Below are 24,876 nucleotides of genomic sequence, written 5' to 3'. Positions count from 1 at the left end.
AACCCTTGGTGGTCTCAGAGCCTGCTGGACAGAAGACCCCCAAAGAGTGGGAGACTCGGTAGAGGCTTCAGGCTCCTGGCTTCGAATCGGCACAGATTTGGCTGTTGCAGCCATTTAGGGAGTGAATCAGCAGACAGAAGATCTTCCTTCCTATCCCTCCTCCTCTCTGTATATCTGGCTTTCCAATAAAAATAAAATAAATCTTTAAAAAAATAAAAATTAAAATTAAAGGAATATTACATATATGGGCAAGTAAATATATGAAAAGCATATAGAAAGGTTTAAATCATAACAGCAAACAAAAAGAAATAAGAAATAAGAAATAACCAGAACTCTGCAGAAGTTCTTGGAATTCCCTCACCAGTGGCCAGGGATTTACAGGGACTGAATGTGAGGGAGACATTTGCGCAATAATGCTCATAGTGGCAGGACTCATAACTTCCTCTCATTGAGTCACTTGGATGAGTGTGGCAGATCTCCCTGCTAATATCCACACGAAGCCAATCACATCCTCCAATCTCCCTAGGAGACATGTGGAAGACTCCTGTGCTTGGTAGGCCTTGAAAATGGATATGGCTGGAAGAGAAATGTAACCATTTCCAGAGCTGTCTTTAGCCTTCAGACTGTCCAGTTACTGTGAAGATGTATAAGTAAGATAGAGAATAGTGCCAAAGTTTGGCAAAGAATTTCTTGTTTTAATTACAGTATAAATATAAACAAAATAGACTAAAGGAAACCACATAATTTACAAGTTTACTTGGTAATGCCTTAGCAAGAATTAAAATATACAACTATAAGAAAGAAAATCAGAGAGCTAAATTTAACATTTCCTGATACCACTCTTGTGATACCACTTCCTAATACTGTGTACATCTCTATCGTACCAGAAAAGAACACAAATGCAAGTGGTTAGTGAGACATGTTAGCTGCCAATGATGAATTTGTGTAATCCTAATCTCATTCTCAAATTACTACAACATTTTGCTAACACTTAATTAACTCACCTCAAAATATCAGCTATCATATTTTGCAAATCTATAACATAAAGCAAATTAGGGATGATGTCTCACACATTGGGTAGGATGAGGGGCAAGAGTACCCTGGTTCATTTAGCCCAGGCTCTAAGGAGCTCATTGTCCCAGAAGATAGACCTGTGCCCTGATTCACAGCCCCATCAATGCCAAGGGCTCAGGGCACTGCCCCCTTGTAGAGAACTCTTATGTTGCCAGGAACATGGACTTGAGCTGACAATCAACTTGTGTCCCACCGTGGTTCAAATGTGGTCTCTACAAAGGCAAACCCTTGGTAGATTCAAGCCCAATCTCTGAGGTGCTGACAAAATATCCTGGTCTGAATGAGTGGCACAGTGTACATCCACACTCACAATTCAAACTTATAAAATTTCAAATCCTTTTTACAAATACAGGTCTCCCATCTGCTTTGTTTTCCTTGGGAAACTTCCAAAGTACAGTTACTAATAGGATTCATATAGCTAGAAATGTCCTTCAGAATGGAGACTAATTGGGCTTAGTGCAGTGGCTCAACTGGCTAATCCTCACCCTTCAAGAGCCAGGATCCCATATGGACATAAGCTGGTGTCCCAGCTACTCCACTTCAATCCAGTTCCCTGTCTGTGGCCTGGGAAAGCAATGGAGGATGGTCCACAGCCTTGGGACAGTGCACCTGCGTGAGAGACACAGAGAAGGCTCAAGGCTCCCAGCTCCTGGCTTCAGATAAGTTCAGCTCTGGCTGTTGTGACCACTTAGGGGGTGAAACAGTGGATGGTTCCTCTTCGTCTCTCCTTCTGTGTGAAAATTTTCCTTTCCAAAAGAAATAAATAAATCTTTGAAAAAAGAATAGGGACCTACTGAAAAATTCTGTTGTTCACACCTGAAAGCTTTAGACTGTCCTCTTTTGATATGTGTGCTGGTGAACTGTTTTATCCCTTTGTTCTTCACATCTTGTGTGACAATTATTGGAGTACTGATTAAAGAATATGTTACTAGCTAAAATTTACAGTTAGAAGAACTTCAGAAAAACTAACATTTTTGATGTTTATTGAGAAGAAAGTGCTGTCTGGGCATGGGAAGTGGTTATCAGACTGGGGTTGTGGTTTAAGAGGAAGGATGTTGACATAAATCTTTGCATAAACCACATTTGCATGGAAACACAATACATCACCAAATATTCTTCTTTTCAACTAATAAGGGAAAGGAAAGAAGTTACATCAGTTGTCTCTGGCAGACTAAACCGTCAAGAAGTTATACTCAAGGTTGGAGGAGGGGAAGACATTCTGTTAAGATTAGAAATGATTAAAATGTCAAAAAATAGTTTTCATAATATGTAAAATCAATTGTAAGTGAGAAAGTAATTTATTGAAAACAAATCATGAATTAATGATGTTATCATGAACTTGTATGCTGATGCACTTGGGTTTTGAACTCGCAAACCCTGTGCTGCCCAAGTGAGCAGAGACATGGAGCGCCACTGAGGTTTGTACTCTTCCCTGAGGATTCCATACAACTGTCCAGCCTACAGTTACAGTAAAGCCACTTCTGGAGCAGCTCTGACGCTTCAGTCCTGCTTGGTGATGGAGAACATTTCTTTTGATTTTGATGAAGCTGGAAGGTTTTGTTAACCCTAAAACAATTGATCCTGTAAGATTTCTGAGTACATCATAACTAAATGACTTTTCAGACTCACCAAAAATCATGAGGACTCCAAACTGTCATCTGTTTAAATGTCCTGAAGATGCAGTATACTGGCCCTGACCAGAACTGTTTTGTGCATGCATGTATGCACAAATCAAATCCTCTATCAGGCACAAGCAACAAAGCAAGGAGGAAAAGTCTGTTACAATTATTAAGAAGTATACAGAGAAAGACTTAGTGGTAATATGTAATAATGAAATAATGAAAACTTCCACATTTTGAATGTCATGGAAAAACACCATTAGGTGAAGTAATTTGAAGATACACATACTCAGGCTTCTCTGAAATCACTTCTTAAAAAGAATTGAGTCGTTTCATAAGTGGTCCAATACCTATGAGAGAAAGCAGGCATAAACTCCCTCTGGGTCACAGTGAAGCACTGTTGCCCCTCTAGCTCATCATGCTGGGGATGGGCTCCCTGGATTTGAATTCTGACTCCAACTCTTAGTAATGATGCAGCTTTGGACAGATCTCCAACTTCTGTTGCTTTAATTGCCTAACTGACAAATAAGAAATAGTAGCAAAACATTTCCCTCATGGTGTCCTTGTAAAGACTAGGTCAATTAATACAGGAAAAGCACTTGGGAGAGTTTCTGGTATGAGTAAACACTCTATAAGTAGTAGGTCCTACTGCTACCATTATTAAGCAGGATCATATCTGAACAGTAACCTGACAATATGTCTCCGACTTCTCACTGGCCTGAATAAGGACTCAGTGTGTCTGGGAATAAAGTCAGTTTCACAAACCAAAACCAATCTGACCTTCACTATATTAGATGGGAATGAAGAGGAGTGAACAAATAAGCAACTGTGTGCATTAGGTTCTGCCATTGCCCGTCCACCTCCAGGAGACTACCTACCTCCTGGATATCTGGGGAATAACTGGGCTCATTCCCTCAGCCTCAACTTGATTGTCTCCACTACTGACCAATCAGAATGTGCTTATTGGCTCCAAAACTGTAAGAGTCAGAATCACATTGATAACTTAAACTCAGAATTGATTTGGAGGTTCATTGACAGGTTGGTAAAAGATCTATCTGGCATGTCCTTTGCTCCCTGGAGACTGAGAAGTAAAGCAGTGAGGTATCCTCTGCATTTCTAGAGGTGGAAACACCTTGAAATGTTTGTCATTCCAGTTTTCCTTTCCCATCAGTCCTGCGGGTGTGAGCCATTCATGGCTGAATTTTCAATCCTGGTTGTGACCTAGACAGCATCCACTCCATTATCCAACTTCTGAGTTCTTACATCTCTGTGGAACGTTAGACAGGGACGTGCAGCGCTCTAAGAGGTACCCATGTGCTAAGGACCGTCTACAATTCCACACCTTAGCCCTCAGCTCTGAAACCCCACTTCCTTCTGTCTAGACTTGGCAATAACTTATGTGGAAGTTGGGCTTAAGGGACACCAAAATAAGACATTGGATACTTCCTTCTCCTGCACATTAGAACCGTACATGAACAGCATCATTTGTCTTTACAGACTACCAGTAACTCTAACAACGCATGTGTATATGAATAGAAAAAAAGTATCCATTAGCAAAGGCAAAAATACATTAAATTCTAATTTGACATTTAACAGAGAATACAAAGAATCATCAAAGAAAACAGCACAAATCTTGAGACTTTGAAAGGCAGGGAATATAGGGAGCACAATACAGTGTTTCTACAGAGGAATTTAGCGTTCATACTTTAACAGCTTCATTCAATATCTACAGGGATATTTTTTCAGCTTACTTTGGATTTCCAGAAGGCAATGTGGAAAGTGACTACACTCCTCTGTGAATTTATTCAAGACTGTAACAGTATAGAGCAATTGTTTAAAATAGATTTCCTGGGCCAGGCGCGGTAGCCTAGGGGCTTAAGTCCTCACATTGAACGCACCAGGATCCCATATGGGCGCCAGTTCTTTTTTTCTTTTCTTTCTTTTTTTTTTTTTTTTAATAATCTTTACATAGTTGATTAGGGCACAAAGGGTCAAGGGCTATAGGAAAGTGGGTTATACCATTGTTACCACACTAATATCATCATTTTTTCCCCTGTATCTGGGGTCAGGGGAGAAACAAAGGGAGAAACCCCACCCAGCCTCCCACCCATCCCAGGTCTCCAATGTGAGGCATGCTCCGAGGGTCCTGCTCATGCAGCTTTGATAGTTCAACAGTTCTGAATTGCTACCAATCTCGCCATTCCAAGCATGATGAAACCTATTCAGAATTCACTGGCTGACATAGTCTCTTCTTGGTTGGGGTTCTAAGATCAGCAGTTCCATTGGAGGAATCTCCAAAGAAACTTCATCTGAGGTGATCACAGACCTGATTCTTGGATGTGCTTGCCGGTACAAAATCCGGCATAGTCTGTTGCTCCAATCAGTTTATGCATATGCTGGTGATTGCAATTACTGGGTCAGTTCTGTTTCCAGGCCTGTCTTCCACGCGGACCAATGGGTGTTATAGTCCAGCCCGATCCTGCCCACTTCATACTCAGCCCCCACACAAACCAGTAGGAGTTGCAGCCTAGTTGGGGCGACTCCCCATAACCAGCACCAGGCCTGCCCCCTACCCTTGTTCCTGTGCTTTCCATTATGTGCCACAGACTTGTCCAGTCTGTCCCACATCCCATTCAGCTCGCATACATGTCAATGGGCATTGAAGCCTAGTTCGACCCAACCAACTTACTATCCAACCCACACACATATTGGCAGGTGCCTTTCTGTCTAGCCACCCCAGCCCCTCTCCTGGTTTTCATGCTCTCCTGTGGGAGTGGTTATCCATGAGGGAGGTGCCCACTATTTCCCTTCTAGACCACTCCCACTCCCAGATTATGCACTCTGCAGGTGGTTCTGTGGTTTAACTTGACAGATTTAGCCCCCACTGCCAGCCTCTGCCAGCTGATGCTGCAGCAAAGACCAACCAACCCTCACCCACTCTAATTTATACTTAAACCCGTCAGCCCAGCCTGGCTTTTCCTTTATCTAACTCACATGAGGCCCGCAGGTGTTGTAACCCTGCCTGGTTTGGTCTGCCCCCATCCCAGCTCACAGGCTCCAGTGCGAGTGACTGTCCAGCAGGGAAGCCCTCCACATTCCCCCCACTGGCTTTGCCCCCTCTTTCCCCAGTTGTGTGCTGGTTTGGCGCTGCAGCCCAGTCTGGTAAGGCCCACCTCACCTTGGCATTTGCCAGTGTGTGTTGTAGCCTGGCCCTGCCAGGCCTATCCCCAATTCCAGTTGATGCTGGTGAGGGTTATAGCCTAGCCCAGCCAGGTAGGCATCCAATCCCAGTCATAATGAGCCCTGGTATGTGCTGCGATCTAACTTTGTCCAACTCACACTCTTTTTTGGTGCTCAGATTCTCCAGCAGGTTGGGTGCCGGATCTAATCCCAGCAGCCCCACTTTCTATCCAGCTCCCTACCTGTGGCCTGGGAAAGCAGTTGAAGACAGCCCAAAGCCTTGGGACTCTGCACCCACGTGGGAGACCTGGAGGAAGCTCCTGGCTCCTAGCTTCAGATCGGCTCAGCACTGGCTGTAGTGGTCACTTGGGGGGTGAATAAAGGGACAAAAGATCTTCCTCTCTGTCTATCTGACTTTGCAATAAAAACAGATCTTAAAAAATAGATTTCGGGCCTGGCATGACAGCGTAATGGTTAAAGTTCTTGCCTTGCACGTGCCAGGATCCCATATGGGCGCCAATTCTAATCCCAACGACCCAGCTTCCCATCCAGCTCCCTGTTTGTGGCCTGGGAAAGTAGTCGAGGACGGCCTCCTTTGGACCCTGCACCCATGTGGGAGACCTGGAAGAGTTCCTGGTTCCTGCCTTCGGATTGGCTCAGCTCCAGCCGTTGTCGCTGCTTGGGGAGTGAACCATTGGACAGAAAATCTTCCTCTCTGTCTCTCCTCCTCTCTGTGTATCTGACTTTCCAATAAAAATAAATAAATCTTTTTAAAAAATAATTTCTTCTTTACAATGCTGTTTATTATTATTTTTTTTAATCTGATTCTGAGCATGGTAGCCTAGTAACTAAATCCTTGTGTTGCATGCACCGGGATCCCATATTGGTGCCAATTCAGGTTTTGGGTGCTCTACTTCCCATCCAGCTCCTTGCTTGTGACCTGAAAAGGCAGAAAAAGATGGTCCAAAGCTTTGGGATCCTGTAACGTCATGGGAGATCTGGAAGAAGCTACTTACTCCTGGCTTCGGATCAGTTCAGCTCTGGCCGTTGTGGCTACCTGGGGAGTGAATCAGCAGGCAGAAGATCCCTCTCCGTCTCTCCTTTTCTCTGATATCTGCCTTTCTAATGTAAACAAATACAATTTTTCAAATCTGATTCTTTTTAAACCATCTTGTTGTTCTTATATGGAGGCAGTTTATTCCATCGTCTACAAAGATAGTACTAACAATTGTAACTTTGGTTTGTGGAGATAAACCTTAGAGATAGGTTCAGGATACCAGGGACAAAAAAATAAAACAAAAGAATCTACAGAGGTTCTGCAGTCCTACCTTGCCCTGCCTAACCCTCAAAGCACCACTAACTCATCGCAGTAAGAGAGTATAGGCTAAACCAGAAGTGACTGACCAAGAAGATGTGTTTAAGTGAAACCACAATTCGATATTGAACATGGTCTTTCCGGTCAATGAGGATGAGCTGTAGAGCAACATCATTTGCTTCTGGGACACTAAGCCAAGAAGAAAACTCACAGGAGGAACTTTGCATTTGAAAAAGAAAAGTGTTCATTTTCACAGTATCAACAAAATCTAGCAGATAAGAAACAAAGAAGACAATGAAATTTTACCAATGTATCTAATGTAGCATGAAAATCTGAAGCAATGGGGCCAGCACCAATGTGTAGCTGGCTAAGCCTCTGCTGCGGTGCAGGTATCCCGTAAGAATGGTTCCCGGTTGAGTCCTGACTGCTCCACTCTGACCCAGCTCCCTGCTTACGTGCCCGAACATCACCAAAAGATAGTCTTAATGCTTAGGCCTCTGCACCAACATCATGTAATTTTTACTAGTCATATTAATAATGCCAATAACTTTTGCCACCTTTAACCAAACACATTTAGAGCATCCATACTGCATCAACCATTAATATAGCATTAGCTACAAAACAGGAGGCAGCAGTCATTTCATTACCAACAGACCCCTGAATAAATCAAAACAAAGGAAACTTAACACTCCATCATCTCAACAGAGTCCCTAAAATTTGGTTGTTTCCCCATTCTGTAAGAAAGTCTGATTTATAAACCTCAGAGCTGTCATACAAGTGATGCTGTCTCCAGTATATAGAGACCAAATTAGATAAAAACATGGAAAATGCTAAGATTATGTTTCCTTAATAATATTCATATTTCATAGATTATAGTTCATTCATGGTTCATATAACAAAAAATGAATCTATTAGTGAAATTTATACTCAGTAAAATTAAGTATAATTTCAAGTGTACAGCTCAGTAAGTTTTGATAAATGCATTCAGTGATATAACTTAACATCCTGATCAAGAGGTGATGCATAAACTTCATCACACAGAGTTTGCTCGTATAACTTTCCACTGTTCTAATCCTACATCATAGACTATTTGGGTGATCTAAAATCTCAGACACAAGGAATGATATGGTGGTTTTTTTGTTTGTTTGTTTGTTTTTATTGATTACATTGCATTATGTGACACCGTCTCATAGGCTCTGGAATTCCCCCAACCCCACCCCATGCCCTTCTCCCATGAGAAACTATATGGTGTATACCCTCTGCCTAACTCTCCTCACTCCACATGTTGCTTGCTATCTTTGCTTTGCATCAATATTTTGTTGCTTTTTGGAACCAAGTGAAGTTGCATTGTATAGATAAGACATTGCTTTACACGTTCTCTTACTGATGAACACTTGATTTATTTCTAGCTTTTGTTACCCTGAAAATTGGGTGGTTTTTTTTTTTTTGCCTTTATAGATACAGCTTATATGAATTATCTTACAGATTATATGCATACACTTGAGCATGTATTTTCATTTCTCTTTGGCAAACATTTAAGAAATGCTGGATCGGGCCCGGTGGCGTGGCCTGGTGGCAAAAGTCCTCGCCTTGAACGCCCCGGGATCCCATATGGGCACCGGTTCTAATCCCGGCAGCTCCACTTCCCATCCAGCTCCCTGCTTGTGGCCTGGGAAAGCAGTTGAGGACGGCCCAGTGCATTGGGACCCTGCACCCGTGTGGGAGACCCAGAAGAGGTTCCTGGTTCCCGGCTTTGGATCAGCGCACACCAGCAGTTACGGCTCACTTGGGGAGTGAATCATTGGACGGAAGATCTTCCTCTCTGTCTCTCCTCTGTGTATATCTGACTTTGTAATAAAAATGAATAAATCTTAAAAAAAAAAAGAAAGAAATGCTGGATCATTGAGTAAGACTGTATTTATATGTAATTGTCAAAAGGCTGTTAAGGTGATTGAATCCTTTTACAGCCCCATCAGCTTTGTATAAGAATTCCAGTTGCTCCACACCCACCCTTGTCAATATTTATGATTATGATTTTAAATTTTAATCACATGGCTTTAGAGTAGTCAGCCTTTCCCTAACAACAAAAGGTTTTGAAATTTTTTCATATATATGTAGATACAGAAAATTTTTCATAAAATCTTTCCTAGACCTAGTGTGATGGCTCAGTGGCTAAATCCTCACCTTGCATGCACCAGGATCCCATATGGGCACCAGTTTGTGTCCTGGTTGCTCCCACTTTCCATTCAGCTCCCTGCTTGTGGCCCGAGAAAGCAATAGAGGATGGCCCAAAGCCTTGGGATCCTACTCCTGTGTGGCAACCCCAGATGAAGCTCCTGGCTTCAGCTCAGCTCAGCTCTGGCTGTTGTGACCACTTGGGGTGTGAATCAGTGAATGGAAGATCTTTTTCTATGTGTAAATTTTCCTTTCCAATAAGAATAAATAAATCTGAAAAAAAAGATATATTCCTGAAGTTTTGTTTTTCTTTTAGGTGTGTGTGATTTATTAAGAGTTCATTTTTATACATAAAGTAAAATATTGATCAAGCATTATATTTTACATATGGAATCCAGTGTTTTCAGTTCTATTTGCTGAAAACTCTATCCTTCATGAAAATGTCATTGCACTGGTGGCAGCGATCAGTTCACTATGTATATGAAAGTCTAATTATGGGGTCTATATTCCACCAACTGACCGATACATCTGTCATTTGGCATAATGATAATGTCTTAATTATGTTGTTTCAGAGTAAATCTGACAATCAGAGTGTGAGTGCTCCATTTTGGTTTTACTTTTTTTAAAAAAAGTTGTAGTTATTTTACTTGTTTGTCTTTTTCATGCAGTTTAGAAATACTTCATCAATTTGTACAAAAAATTCATGAGTATTTGAAAGATCAAATTGAGAAGATATTAACAATAATGAGTTATTTCATCAATTAACAGGATATTTCAGGTCTTCTTTATTTCAATCGGTGTCCTATAAATTTTAGCATACAGATTTATATCTAAAGACTTACACCTAGGAATTTTATAAATTTTGGTGCTGTTGTAGATTATACTTACCCTATTTTTAATTTTTTATTGTAGAAGTATATAGAAATAAAGTTGACATTTATGTACTGATTTTTGATTCTACGAACTTACTAACTTTGTCTCCTGGTCAAATCCTAGTTGGGTACCTGTTACCTGGACTTTGTGTATACCCTCACCTTTCCCCTGCCTTAGTTGTATTTTTGCTTTTGTTTCTTTCTAATTCCTCTTGTAAATGCAACATGTGGCATCCATGTCTGGCTTGTTTCACTTATGCTGTCTGCTGGTTCCATGAATTTGCCACAAATTACAGCGTTTTAGTTTTATTACTTTTGTATAGCATTCCAATGTGTATTATATCACACTTTTTTACCCATTCATCTGATGATGGGCACCTTGATTTTGTATCTTGGCTATAATGAACAGTATTGCAGTATACAAGGCGAGGCAGGCATTTTTCTGATACAATAATTGTATACCAAATGCCCATTAACTCCATAGCGGAACTGATGACTCATAAAGCAGTTCTATTTTTAGTTTTATAAGAAGTCTCCATAATCTAATTTGTGTTTCCTATACTATACTAATTTGTGACTATACTAATTTGTGTTTCCACCAACAGTGTGTAAGAGTTCTCTTTTCTCCATATGCTCGCCAGCATGTGTCACTTCTGTCTTTTTAACAATACCCATCCTGATAGATGGAATAATATCTCATCCTGCTTTGGATTTGTACTTCCCTGATGACCATTAATTGAGATATTTTTTCACATATTTGTTGATCATATGTATTTTTTCTTTTTGAGAAATTTCTATTCAGGTTATTTTCTCATTTCTTAACTGACATGTTAGTTTTGTTTTTTGAGTGCTTTAAGTATCTGATATGTTCTGGATATTAATCTTTTGTCAGATATTTATTATGCAAATATATTCTCCCATTCTGGTGGATGTCTGTTTGCTCTGTTGATCATTTTCTTGGCTGTACAGAAGTTTCTGAGTTTGACAAAATTTCATTTATTTAGTTTGGCTTTTGTTACCTGTGCTTTTGAATTTTTATCCAAAAAGTTGTCACCTACACTAATATTTTAGAGTGTTTTCCCATGTTTTCTCCTAGCAATTTAATAGTTTCAGTTTTATATTTAAATCTTTGATCCATTTTCAGTTGGGTTTTATATATGCTTAGCAGTAGGAATCTAGTTTCATTCTTCTGCTTGTATAGTTCCAGTTTTGCCAGCATCATTTACTGAAACAGCTATACTTTCTCCAATGTATGTTCCTGATGACTGTGTCAAATATCGGTTGGATCTATGTATATGGATTAATTTCTGGGTTCTTTAAGCTGTTGCATTGATCTGTGTGTCAGTTTTTATGCCAGTACCATGCCATTTTACTTACTATAACCTTGTATCATTCTTTGAAATTGGGAATTCTGATGTCCCCATGGGTTTTTACTCAGGATCACATAGTCTGTCTGGAATCTTTTATGTCTCCATATGTCAGTTTCAGGGTTATTTTTCTAATTCTGCCAAGAGTGTCATTGGGATTTTGATCAGATCTACATTGAATATATAGTTTGTTTAGAACAAATATATTAATCACATTAATTCTTCCAAGCCAGCCCATAACCAAGGAATGCTTTTCCATTTTCAGGAATCTTTGATGAATTATTTTATCAATGGATTATCCTTTTTATTGTAGATAGCTTTCATTTCTTCAGTTAAGTGTATTCCATTTTTTAGCAATAATGAGTAGGATTTTGCATTTTCCTCTTATCCAAGATTAATATTGTGTATAAAAATTTTGCTATTTTTTATACATTAACGTTGTATTCTATGACATTGCTGAATTGGTTTATCACTTCTAGTAGCTTTTCTGGTGGCGTGTTTAGGAAATCATGTGGTCTGCAAACATTGATATTTAAATTTCCACAATTACAATTTTGATTCTTTTCTTTCTCTTTCTTAATTGCTCTTAGTAATATTTTCCAATACTACCTTACACAAGAGCAGGCATCCTTGTTGTGTTCCAGATGTAAAGGGATGTGCTTTTTTTTCCTTGTTCAAGATGTTATTGGCTATGGGATTACCATAGACAAGGCTTATAATCTTGAGATATTTTCCATCTATACTTAATTTATCGAGGAATTTTCTCATGAAGTGTTGTTTAATTTTAGTAAGTAATTTTTCTACAACTATTGGCATGATGATGTAAATAATGTTCTTTATTCTGTTGGTTCAGTTTTTCAGATTTATTGAATGTTAACTTGTCCTTGCATCTCTGGGATATCTCACTTGATCACAATGTATGTCTATTTGATATAATGTTGAATTCGATTGCTAACATTTTTGAAAGAATTTTTATATCTATATTCAACAAGGGTATTGGTCTGCAGTTATCTTTTTGTATGTCCTGTTTGGTTTTTGTATATGAGCAATGTTAGCTTTATTAAAAAAAAGTTTTGCAAAGTTCCACCATTTTCAATATTTTCAAATAGTTTGATAATTACTTAAGTTAGTTCCTCCTTCAATTTTTTTTTTTAATTTCATTGAAAATCTATCAAATCCTAGACTTTTCTTAATGGACATTTTTTAAAAAGATGTATTTATTTTTATTTGAAAAACAAATTTACAGAGAGAAACATGGAGAGGTCTTCCACACACTGGTTCATTCCCCAAATGACCACAACAGCCAGAGCTGAGTAAATCCAAAGCAAGGAACCAGGAGTTTCTTCTGGATCTCTCACATGGGTTCAGAGACCTAAGGCTTGAGGAATCCTCCTCTGCTTTCTCAGCTCACAAGCAGGGAGGTGGATAGGAAGTGGAACAGTCAGAACTGGAACTAGCACCCATATGGGATGTCAGTGCTGCAGGCAGAGGATTAGTAAAATATGCCACCCTGCCAGCCCTAATGGAACACTTTTAATTACTGTTGCCATCTCATTACTTGTTATGAATCTGTTTTGGTTTCTATATAATCTTGTTTAGTCTTGGTAACCTGAAATAGCGAGATGCAGATAAGGCCCTCTATGTCCCACCAGTGAGTGCAAATTACTCCAGGAACCACAGGACATACAGCCAGACACAGTCCCAGAACTACATGACACCTAGGTACTGCCCCCCAACTCCCATGGGCCTTTCAAGAGTGACGCTGGGCCTTGTGCCCTTGCCACCCAGCACATGTGCTAAGGGAATTTCCTCAGGTCTGGATCTCTGGGATTGACTATCTCCTGGTACTGGTGCCAAGTATCAAGAAGCAAAGGAAATTTCTCTGTATCTGCACCCAAGTTTGACTCTTAAGTCTTGGACCCAGCAATCTCACAGCACCACAAGGCACAGGGGTCTGCTCTCTTCCTGTGAAGTATCCTAGTTTCTGCTCTGGAACTACTTGCTATTCTTTAAGACAGAACTAAGCTTAGTAGTGGCTGTACCACAGCAGATGAGGTGTCAGATTTTGGAAATGGAGGGGGTATTAAGGGCTTTCCTTTTGGGGCAAAGCGGTTGTTCAGACCCCAATTTTTAAGTCAGTGACGACTGTGGAATTCTGTAGTTTTAGCTGTAGTTTTAGCATCTGTAATTTTAGCTGCTGGTCAGCATGGATGGCAGAAGTGCAGATTTCTGTGTGACTTCTTCCAGCAAGATAGCATCTCCCTGGCCAGTGTAGTAGCGTTAGTATGCTTTGTTCCTCTCTCTCTATTGGCTTTCAGGGTATCTGCTGTCTCCAGTTCCTGCCACATCTTTATTACAGTTTTCCCTCAGTGGATCCTCTGGAAACAGGTACATCCTTTCTTGTTCTGGCTCTTCTCTGTGACAGATGCCAGTGCACTGCCTCCTTATGTTAGCTAACTTGGATCTTCATCCATATTGCACAAATTTGGGTATGCTAGCTTTTAATTTTCTTTCAATTCAAATACTTTTTGATCATCCTAATAGTTGTACTTTGAAGAGTGGATTATTTCTAGGTCTTTGTTTTAAAGTTCTAGCTACCGGGCCTGGCGTGGCCTAGTGGCCACCAAAATACATCTTATAATTCCATTTCGAAGAACTTTTTGAAGTACATGTGTGAATGTGTGAATGTCGGTGTGTGTGTGTATAACTTTAAATTACAATGGAAGGACTTTAGAGTATTAAAATACATTTCAAATTTTAAACATACTTCAAATTTCTCTACTTTTGTGCAACTGTCATATTTTGTTTTTTCAAATACAAGCATACAAAATGGATAATATTTTTTTTCAGTCTATTAACTGAAGTGATTCTCAAATGAGAGCTCTTTTCTTCTGAAATTATATTTGACAATGTCTGCAGTTCTTTTTCTTTGTCATGACTAGAATATATGATCCTGGAACCTATTGGTAGATGAAAGTTGGCTACTAAATATTGCACAATACATAATTTCCTACAAAGAAAGCACTATCAGACTCAAAATATCAATAGCTGAGAAGCTGGGGAACTTTGTTTTATGGCAATTTTTAAAAACAAAAACAATTTTATCTATTTGGTTTAATTTATTAATTTCCTTTCCTTCATTTCTTTATATGGATTCAAGTTTATTTGATATAATATTCTTATCATATCAAGCACTATACTGTACATTCCTAATGAAGAAACTCATGGATTCCAAAATCCCCGCATCCCGAAGATAACAGTGCATGCATGACTCCATGAGGGTGCATGCCCTGCCCTTTATGCTCTTCCTTCATTACTCTGGTTCTATGACCTACCACTCACAGGTGCAACATCGTCCCTGACAACATTTTCTTTCCAATGTAATCATTTCAGAGAAATAACTTCACCAAGAATAACTACGCTCAACTTCTGTTATTGCAAGCACAGTTTTATACGATATGTCTATTGTTTCAACAATTTTCAAAATTCCTGAGCATATATGCAGGTTGTTTTCTCTGGCATTGTCTATTATTAAAACATTAGAATGCTGCTTGCAAAATCTTTTGTATTGTTTAAGTTCCTATTAAATGACAATTTAAAAATTTCTCACTAAAATGCATTAAATATATATGTTGGCATTTGGTTAGAATACGTAGTTTAAAGCAAGTGATTGTACTTAAAATCTCAATTTAATCTATCATTCTTTGTCATTTATCTTATTGAGTAATATTAGGCAAAAGTTTCCATCCCAAAGTTTCACAGTATTTCCTGTGAAGCAGCCAATCAGCATGGGGCATGAAGAGCCTCCTTTGTCTCCAGGCAGTCAGTTCCACGGCCTGATTCAGGTGAATTAAGAACTTCCATTCACCACAACAAGCAGATATTGGTTACATGCCTTAATCCTAGCACAGAACCTCCATAAAACTTGCTACTCAATCTAACTGAAGAGTAATTTTGAGCTGTATGACTAAAAGTAGATCTGTAATATATGTAGGTTTAAATGTTTTTCAGTTAAAATTAGTACAGTTTTTCACTTCATTATTATTTTTGCTGTACAGTTTATTAAGAATCATCTAAAGTAACTAGTCCATACACATAGGAATTGTTGGGAACAAAGAATTAATGGGAACAATGTTAAATGAAAAAGAGAATTTTTACCTTTGCAAGGTCACATTCTTTACGGACAGTAATTGTAGCGACCATCTGACTAAATATCAGCACACAAGGCCTTGCACGAAAATAACAAACATGCTTGACAGCTATAAAATGACTGCAATTATCTAGGTTCTTATATTTTCATCCATAAAATTCATTTAAAAAATGGGGCCAGAATCATGGCATAGTAGGCTGGATTTATGCCTGTGGCACCAGCATCCCATACAGATGCTGATTCATGTCCTTGCTGCTGCGCTTCCTATCCAGGTCCCTCCTTATGGGGTGGGAAATTAGGGGAGGATGCCTTAAGTGCTTGGGTCCCTGCATCCACGTGGGAGAATAAAGAAGCCCCTGGTTCCTGGCTTCAGATGGGCTTGGCTCTAGCCATTTGGGAAGTGAAGCAGTGGATGGAAGATTTCTATTTCTCGCTATCTCACTTTCTGTCTGTGGCACTGCCTTTCAAATAAAAATAAATCTTTTCTAAAATTCTAAAAAAATTCGAGAACAAATCATAGTAATTGTCTATATCAATAGTTCTTAAGTCCATTCTCCTTCAAGAAAGCTATGCAGGAATAAAGTAAAGAGAAAATGATAGGAACTGAGTGAGACATATTTCTCTAACACTTGGACAGAAAACATAGCTGGAGGACATGTTTGATAAATTGTAAAAGAAGCTCAAAACTCCTTAGACCACCTTTTGATAGTGCTCCTATCAAACTCTTACACACAGTGGCTCAGGGAAAAGGTTCAACGGATGTGGTTACATCTGTCCCTGGCTTAGGCATAATGTTATTTTTGTAGTTATTATTTAGCATGTTTGTCATGTGGTATCTACCACTTGAAAATATTTGTTATGTGTCAGGCACTAGATTATGTAAAGTATAAGTAAAAAGGTCATGGAATGGAACAGTGGCATAGCAAGCTAATCCCCCACCTGCCATGCCAGCATTCCACATGGACATCAGTTCTAGTCCCTACAACTCCACTACCAATCTAGCTCCCTGTTAATGGCCTGGGAAAACACCAGAGGATGGTTCAAGACCTTAAGCTCCTGCACCCACCTGGGAGACCCAGAAGAGGTTTCTGGCTCATAGCTCTGGCTGTTATGGCCACCTGGAGAGTGAACCAGTGGATGAAAAATATCTCTCAGTCCCAGTGCGATGGCTCAGTGACTAAATGTTTGACTTGCACGTGCCAGGATCCCATATGGGCACCGATTCTAATCCTGGCAGCCCTGCTTCCCATCCAGCTCCCTGCTTGTGGCCTGGGAAATCATTCGAGGATGGCCCAAAGCCTTGGGACCCTGCAACCACATGGGAGACCCAGAGAAGTTCCTGGCTCCTGGCTTTAGCTCTGGCCATTGCAGCCACTTGGGAAGTGAACCAGTGGACAGATCTTTTTCTCCATATCTCCTTTTCTCTGTAAATCTGCCTTTCCAACAAAAATAAATAAATCTTTAAAAATAAAAAAACAAATCTTTCATTCTCTCTCTGTGTGTGTCTCCTGTTCTCTCTGTAACTCTGATTTTAAGTAGAATAAATAAATCTTTTTAAATTAAATAAATCTTTTTAAAAAGAAAAGTTCATGGAAATGCATGTTATTAAAAAACTATGTATGCACTTCAAAAATTGCTTGTACCAAAAGTCATCTTTTAATTCTTATCTACTTATAGTCCCCCTGCAATAAAACTTTATAAATTGTACTTTTTTATTATAACTTCACGATATTAAGTATTATGTTATAGTTTCACCCTACTTTACCAAATGACAGAATTAATCAAATCAAGGTCAGTATTGAGAAATTATTTATTACAAATCTTATCAACAGGATGCTGGACTCTATGTCATTGCCTCTTCCTGCAATGTCAGGATACACTTAAATAGTAGATGATGGACTTCTGACTGCTTATGAAGACTATACTATTGTAATAATTTAGGGGAAATCAGTGCAGGGGAAGGAATTTGGGGAGGGAGATAAAGGAAATCCCAGCGCCTATAGAATTGTATCATAAAATGATAAATAACTATAATAATTTTTTAAAATCCTTTCTTATGGTCACTTTGATACTCTGGACTGTGTTATTTTCATAAAATATTTTTGACTGCTGCAAGATGGTAAAAATCGTGACATCAAAGCACCAAGTATAAAGATTAATCAAGGCAGGAAAGAAACCTGGATTACTGAAGGCTGCATCTCCTGACGTTGTTACCCCTTTTACTGCCCCAACAAAAAAGCTTCAGAACTTGAGAAGAACTTAGCCAACTGGATTTGTACGAACATGAAAGGCTACTTCCAACAGAGATCACCTGGGTGGGTGGGCCAATTCAAATCTACAGAATCCTGTAAGCACTACAAGAATGCAAACAAAGGCAGCTACTCATATTAAAAATGAGGAAAGAGAGGAGGGGAGAGGAGAGGAGAGGAGTAAGGACTACCCTAGATGGGTATCAACTCAGGGAAGAATTTCTGGAAACTGTAATTTAGGAAATCCTGAAGGACAACATATTATTGATGATCTCATGTTCCCATGAGGCTATCCAAAACACCTCATCCTTCTTGCAATTAGCAGACATACACACATGAGAGAAAATTCTGTGCAGTGTCCTCTCTCCACTCAGAGAATTCACCTGAGTGCACTGAGTGCATTCCGGAGGCTGCATCAGGACCAGGGGACTTCCCTTTCTCCCTCCAGGCCTTTTGAAACAAGCTCTGCCATTGGCAACTGAGTTGTCATCACAGGGAATTTTTCTGATTGGCTAAATCCTGACCTGACAGCATTTGACTTGGGTTGTCTTTAGATTACTGGTCTCAGTCCTTGACTTCTCTGCAACTCAGAGCAGCAACTGCCAGGACCTCCTTGAGAAGAGGATGATTCCCAACAAAGCGTGGATCCTAGGGGCTCTTGCCCTGATCTTCATGATGATCCTGGGCAAAGCTGAAGACATTGAAGGTGAGTGTGTGGTGGAGGGTTGTCTCTAGAGTTGGAAAAAGAGACAGATGCCGGCTAAAATAGTAGAGAGTTCCCAAAGGCCTTTTCCATATTAAGACATTTTAAAATTATAACTATTCCTCCTTCAAGAAACCAGAGCCTGAACCCTGTTTCTTTGCTATCTGTGCTATTCACCAAGGGCTTTATTCCATTTAAACCAGATCCAGTGAATGTAGTCTCCGTGACATTCGATCATGGCTGCCTCAAAGACCAGGGCATTTCCACAGTGGACTACGTTTCATTATTAAATATTTGTGAGCTATTATTCCCAAATTTCTCTGAACAATCTTAGATGCTTTTTACATGTCTCCTGCAATATATTTTGGGGTCAACAGTTCATGAATTGTGTATACCATACATCTATCCAGTAAGATGTCTTTTTCTTTAACATAGGTTTGAACACAGTGCCAGGAGCTGGCACCCAAAAAGAGTGAATAAAGCAGCCCAGCAGGCAGAAAGTCCAGCTTAAAACAGTTATTTTGCATATGGTCCTCTTAACCTAAGTTATCCCATGTGGGGCATCTCAAAAATTGTCAGACAAAATAGGTATGCTGATGTTTACAAATAGTGGAAACACAGCAATGACATACTTACTGATTTTTACTTAGTCCTATTACAGATACAACTTTATATTCCTTCATTAGCAAAGAAGTGAATGTCTTCATTTACATTTTGAAAACAAGAACATGATTGAAAATTTGGTGAATTAAATTATCTTAGCAAACTATTCTTTGCCTCCTCTAGTTAAGCCCTGTGTAAGGCAAATAGGCAAGTACAAGTTCTTCATTTATTCCTTTGGGTTTCCCTGCCAGTGATATCCACCTCTTTATACCTCCATCCATGCCATGTTTAAAAGCCTTTCTTTTCAGGGTCCACTCCCTGCCATGTTAGAGACATAAACAATGAGGGGGGGGGATACTCTTACTTTAATTCACATAAAATAAATAGGTCTTACATTTTTTACAGCATAAAACAGATTTTTTAAAATGTTTAAAACTCAAGTAACCTAAAAGGGGAAATAAAATGAAAATTATTCTAATCTGTAGCAAGCTTATTAACCGTACCTGCTCCCATTATGACTGTTTGCTAATAGATGTTTCTCCACGGTACCTGGTTCCTTTGTTTTGCCTTTTGTCTCCTTAATATCACACCACAGTACCCTGATCAGATTCAATTTATCTTCTTGACAGAGTTGGCGCAATGTTGCAAGCCCATGATACAAGGGGTTACATGAAAGTGTTTAACTATTTTTATATTACAAGATAAATGGAGTTACAGAGTCTCAGAAAATGTTTTAAATGTTAACTCAGCCTTACTGTAATATCAGCACAATCACAAAACATAATTTTCAGTGTTAAGAGGAAAGAGTCCTGGGAAAGCAACAATGCCTATGTCCATAAGTTTTAATTCAATCATGTCATATGATTCAGTCTTTCCCCAAATCTCTGTGATCCTCAACAGCAATTGTTGAGGACTCAGCATACATTTTTGGGCGGAAAATGAACCAAGTTGTGGGGACTCAAAGATGAAAAGATGTACTACCGTCTCCCTAGAGATTGTACACACTAGTGCTGGAAATAAAATGCAGCACAAAAAAATAGAAGCGCCATTGCTGAGCAGAGCAGTGAACACAGCTAATTCTGAAAAGTGAGTTAAAAAGTGACGTGGTTCTAATTGGGCTAGCAGTGTGATGCCCTCACCTGGCAGCCTTGGACAAGTTCCATAGGAAAAGATGATCGACAATGTTCCTATTTGAAAAGAAGTTGAGATTCATTTTATCTGTATAAAGGCTTTATTTGACAGTTTATTAACTGATCAACAAAGGTGAACATGCTGGGTAAGGCAGAGAGTGAGTGAGAAGAGGAACAGGAAAACTTGGAGAGCGGGCATTGGGTGGAAGGGCCGGAGGTGATAATGTGGTCGAAGACATGTTGCTAACAGAACTTAGCTAAGACGTTTGGTAAGGGAATACCTTCAGAATGGAAAAGAGAGATCCCATAAGTCCTAAAAAGCAACTTCATCTCAAACATCAAAGCAGATCCTTGGGTTTGACTTGATTGGCAGGTACTTGTAGAGGGTGTTAAACTATTCAGCTGTCGATATCCTCACCACAGAGGGTATTGCGACTGTTCCTTCACTTGCCTGACTCTCCAGTTAGTCAGTGATGGGAGAGACCATGCTTGGTGTGCTCCTTCTCACTTCCTGCTGTGTCTGCCACTTGCTGATATTCAGAAAATAAAGAAGGAAGGATGAATGGTAAAATGTTCCTAACTGTCCTGATGAAAATGTCCAGTTAGGTGTGTTTAGGTAGAGACAGATTACATCAGTGCCATTTTGCTGTGGCATCCTCAGAAATACACACTGTTCACTGAAGGAGAAAACCTCCATTTACTGAACCTTCAACTGAGAATAAATATTGAGTCATAAAAGGGAAAGACAAAAGAATGATGAAGGACAGAAACTTGAAGCTTAACAAAGTTTCCATTTTTTATTTCAAAGAATCAGTTACTCCCCTCAAAGGATTACTATAGTTAACAAAATATAATTTAAGAGCATTGTCTTGTTTTTTATATTTTTAAAGCTCTTGCTATTTTTTATACTTTATAATAGTTAGGTTAATGTTTTAAAATAATAAATTCCCAGTAGTTTCCCTTGATATCCTGCTATTTAAAGAAGGAAGGAAGGAAGGAAGGAAGGAAGGAAGGAAGGAAGGAAGGAAGGAAGGAAGGAAGGAAGGAAGGAAGGAAGGAAGAAAGTCTGTGTTGAAAATTATAGCAGTGTCCTTGGGACACTGCTGCACCCACACTGGAGACCTGAAAGAAGCTCCTGGCCCATGGTTTCAGATCAACTCACCTCGGTCCATTGCAGCCATTTGCGGAGTAAACCAGCAAATAGAAGATCTTTCTGTTTCTTCTTCCCTCTGTAAATCTGATTTTCCAAAAATAAATAAATATTTTTTTTAAGATTTGTTTAATTTTATTGTAAAGTCAGATATATAGAGAGGAAGAAAGACAGAAAGGAAGATCTTCCATCTTATTACTCACTCCCCAAGTGGCCACAACAGCCAGAGCTGAGCTGAGACAAAGCCAAGAGCCAGGAGCCTCTTCCAGGTCTCCCAAGCAGGTGCAGGGTCCCAAGTCTTTGGACATCCTCAACTACTTTCCCAGGCCACAAGCAAAGAGCTGGATGGGAAGCTGGGCTGCCGGGATTAGAACCAGTGCTCATATGGGATCCTGGCACATGCAAGGCAAGAAATTTAGCTACTAGGCTACCGCACCGGGCCCAAATAAATCTTTTTTTAAAAAAGAAAATCATCAGCTTTGAGGCAGTTCTGGGAAGAGAAGTCAGAGTGAATGTGTTATTAATTGATGAAAGTCAGGAAGCAGAAGGAAGCAAATTGATTCTTCAAGAAGAAAGCTAAATATTGTTATCATTCATTCATTTCTTCCTTCCAATACAATGTTTATCACAAATTTATAATATGCCAATACTAGACAACCACCCAACATAGCAGGGAGGCTCAAGAAGGCACTGGGAATTTTGCCCAGAGACTTTGCCAACAATGAAACCTGTAATATTTGAAAGTAAGTTTATTGTCACTTGGTTTAATAAAGTTTTTGTTTTTCTGTTTCCCACCTTCCTACTGCTCACTTTCACTCATCATCAGCTGACCATGTTGCCTCCTATGGTGTAAACGTCTACCAGTCTTATGGTCCCTCTGGCCAGTACACCCACGAATTTGATGGAGACGAGCAGTTCTATGTGGACCTGAATAAGAAGGAGACTATCTGGAGGCTTCCTGTGTTTAGTCACTTCGCAAGTTTTGACCCACAGGGTGCACTGGGAAACATAGCCACAGAAGCACACAACTTGGACATCATGATTAAACGTTCCAATTCTACAGCTGCTGTCAATGGTAAGTGCCGCATCCTGCTTCCCATTATTGAATCTATCCTTTCTTTTTTTTTTTTTTTTTTAAGATTTTATTATTATTGGAAAGCCGGATATACAGAGAGGAGGAGAGACAGAGAGAGGAAGATCTTCCATCCGATGTTTCACTCCCCAAGTGAGCCGCAACAGGCCGGTGCGCGCCGATCCGAAGCCGGGAACCAGGAACCTCTTCCAGGTCTCCCACGCGGGTGCAGTGTCCCAATGCATTGGGCCGTCCTCAACTGCTTTCCCAGGCCACAAGCAGGGAGCTGGATAGGAAGTGGAGCTGCCGGGATCAGAACCGGCGCCCATATGGGATCCCGGGGCGTTCAAGGCGAGGACTTTAGCCGCTAGGCCACGCCGCCGGGCCCGAATCTATCCTTTCATACCAGGTCTCTCTCTTGTACTCTAAAGAGAAATACCCACTCATTCTCACTTAAAACTGTTTCTTTTATTACTCAATTATTATTGAAATCCTAACCTGTCATATCAAAATTTACATATTTTATACAATATCAAGCTCCCTCTCCCATAATGTATTCTTTGAGTTCTTCAAGAGGTCCCCTAGTTCTTATAGCTTAACAGTCACTCCCACAGAAGGGCATGATGTTTAAGCCCTGACAGTTGACAATGTTTCCCTAGCAAAAGGGAAGCACCTATCAGAGAGGAAATTCTGGTGGAGGGCTTCTCCATGGAGCAGGACAGAGCTATCAACAACTCAGACCAGCGCTGTTTCCTCTCCACAGAAATTCCAGAGGTAACTGTATTTTCAAAGTCCCCTGTGAGGCTGGGGCAGCCCAACACCCTCATCTGTCTTGTGGACAACATCTTTCCTCCTGTGATCAACATCTCATGGTTGATCAATGGGCGTTCAGTCACAGAAGGTGTTTCTGAGACCAGCTTCCTCTCCAAGAGTGATCATGCTTTCTTCAAAATGGGCTACCTCACCTTCCTCCCTACTGCTGATGATATTTATGACTGCAAAGTGGAGCACTGGGGTCTGGAGAAGCCACTTCTGAGACACTGGGGTAAGTGTGCGTTCCACTCCTTTTTGATACCTTCTTGTTTGTCAAGTCCATAATATTCTGCCTTTTAGCTCATAACTTTTGTGGCCCAAAACTCATTTCCTCCCATGCTTTCCTAAGGGTTTCCAATAATAAATTTGGCTCTTCTTCCTAAGCCTGATGCTTTAAATCGTTGCACAAACCCATACTCTATATTCTGACCTCTGCAATTTCATTTTCACAGAACCTGAGATCCCAGCTCCAATGTCAGAGCTGACAGAGACTGTGGTCTGCGCCCTGGGGTTGGCTGTGGGCCTCGTGGGTATCGTGGTGGGCACTGTCCTCATCATCCGAGGACTGCGCATAGGTGGTGCTTCCAGGCAGCAAGGACCCTTGTGAATCACACACTGGAAGGGAAGGTAAGGAATCAGCCACAAAAAAGAAAGGACAGAAATGGGGGATGTTGTAGACACAAATATGGTTATAAAATTATAAGGTAATTAGAAAATTATGTAATGATGGCACAGGTGTCTCTAGAACCAATCAATCCTATGTCTGTCCTATTGCAGGTACATTGCGCATCTACAAAAGCTGAAGAGTGGATATGCCATATCGCCTAGCACTGTTTTCTAGCACTATTCACTGTATTTCATCTCTCCCCAAACACTTCTTATCTCTTCTGTGGAACTTACAGTGCTACACCTACCCAGAGTTCACATGTTTGGAATTCTTTCCTCAGTTTTCTTCACTCAATCCTTACCTAACGTGAGATTCCCTAGGATAGTCCTTCCAGCTCAATAATCCCTAAGTGACTCTGATCCAATGTTTCCAATGTTTCCATAGAAACAATAAACATCCCTTTATGAGGTATTTTGTTGAATGTTTTTCTGGCTTTCATCACAAGTCTAAGACTATGGTTAAGGACATGAATGGGTGCAGTTTCATTATTTTAACAGAAATTTTTGTGATAAGCTTAATTCTTGGAGAGAAAAGGTTCATTCTCACAGTTCGGAGGTCACAATTCAGGATCAGGAAGTCCCATAGCTTGGTGTCTGGTGGAAGCTGGCAGCATCAGATACAGAAACAGAATGGATTGTGTAGTGAACCAGGAAAGAGAAACAACTAGGCCAAACTTGTACTCAAATAACCATCTGCTCACAATGACCACCCCCAAAAGGGCACACTCACAGTGACCT

General features: G+C 40.0%; 1 protein-coding gene across 1 annotated transcript; it reads left to right on the top strand.

Annotated features, from left to right (window-relative positions):
- Positions 1–18,547: 18,547 nt before the first annotated feature.
- On the top strand, positions 18,548–24,550 carry LOC101534971 (SLA class II histocompatibility antigen, DQ haplotype D alpha chain). Its single transcript, XM_058664876.1, has 5 exons — positions 18,548–18,707; positions 22,414–22,662; positions 23,423–23,704; positions 23,925–24,099; positions 24,250–24,550. Exons 1-4 carry the CDS (start codon positions 18,626–18,628, stop codon positions 24,077–24,079), a joined length of 768 nt encoding a protein of 255 aa, XP_058520859.1. The 5' UTR covers positions 18,548–18,625; the 3' UTR covers positions 24,080–24,099; positions 24,250–24,550.
- The last annotated feature ends 326 nt before the right edge of the window (positions 24,551–24,876 follow it).

Source organism: Ochotona princeps, chromosome 1 (assembly GCF_030435755.1).
Source record: "Ochotona princeps isolate mOchPri1 chromosome 1, mOchPri1.hap1, whole genome shotgun sequence".
Lineage (NCBI taxonomy): Eukaryota > Metazoa > Chordata > Mammalia > Lagomorpha > Ochotonidae > Ochotona > Ochotona princeps.
The sequence above is the reverse complement of the archived record's forward strand: the minus strand, read 5'-3'. Positions and strand labels throughout refer to the sequence as shown.

Excerpts from the sequence above, each read along its gene's own strand:
- LOC101534971 (XM_058664876.1), top strand. The coding sequence starts at position 18,626 with ATGATTCCCAACAAAGCGTGGATCCTAGGGGCTCTTGCCCTGATCTTC. Across the intron at positions 18,708-22,413 it reads CAAAGCTGAAGACATTGAAG|CTGACCATGTTGCCTCCTAT; the intron begins GTGAGTGTGTGG and ends ACTCATCATCAG. Across the intron at positions 23,705-23,924 it reads GCCACTTCTGAGACACTGGG|AACCTGAGATCCCAGCTCCA; the intron begins GTAAGTGTGCGT and ends TCATTTTCACAG.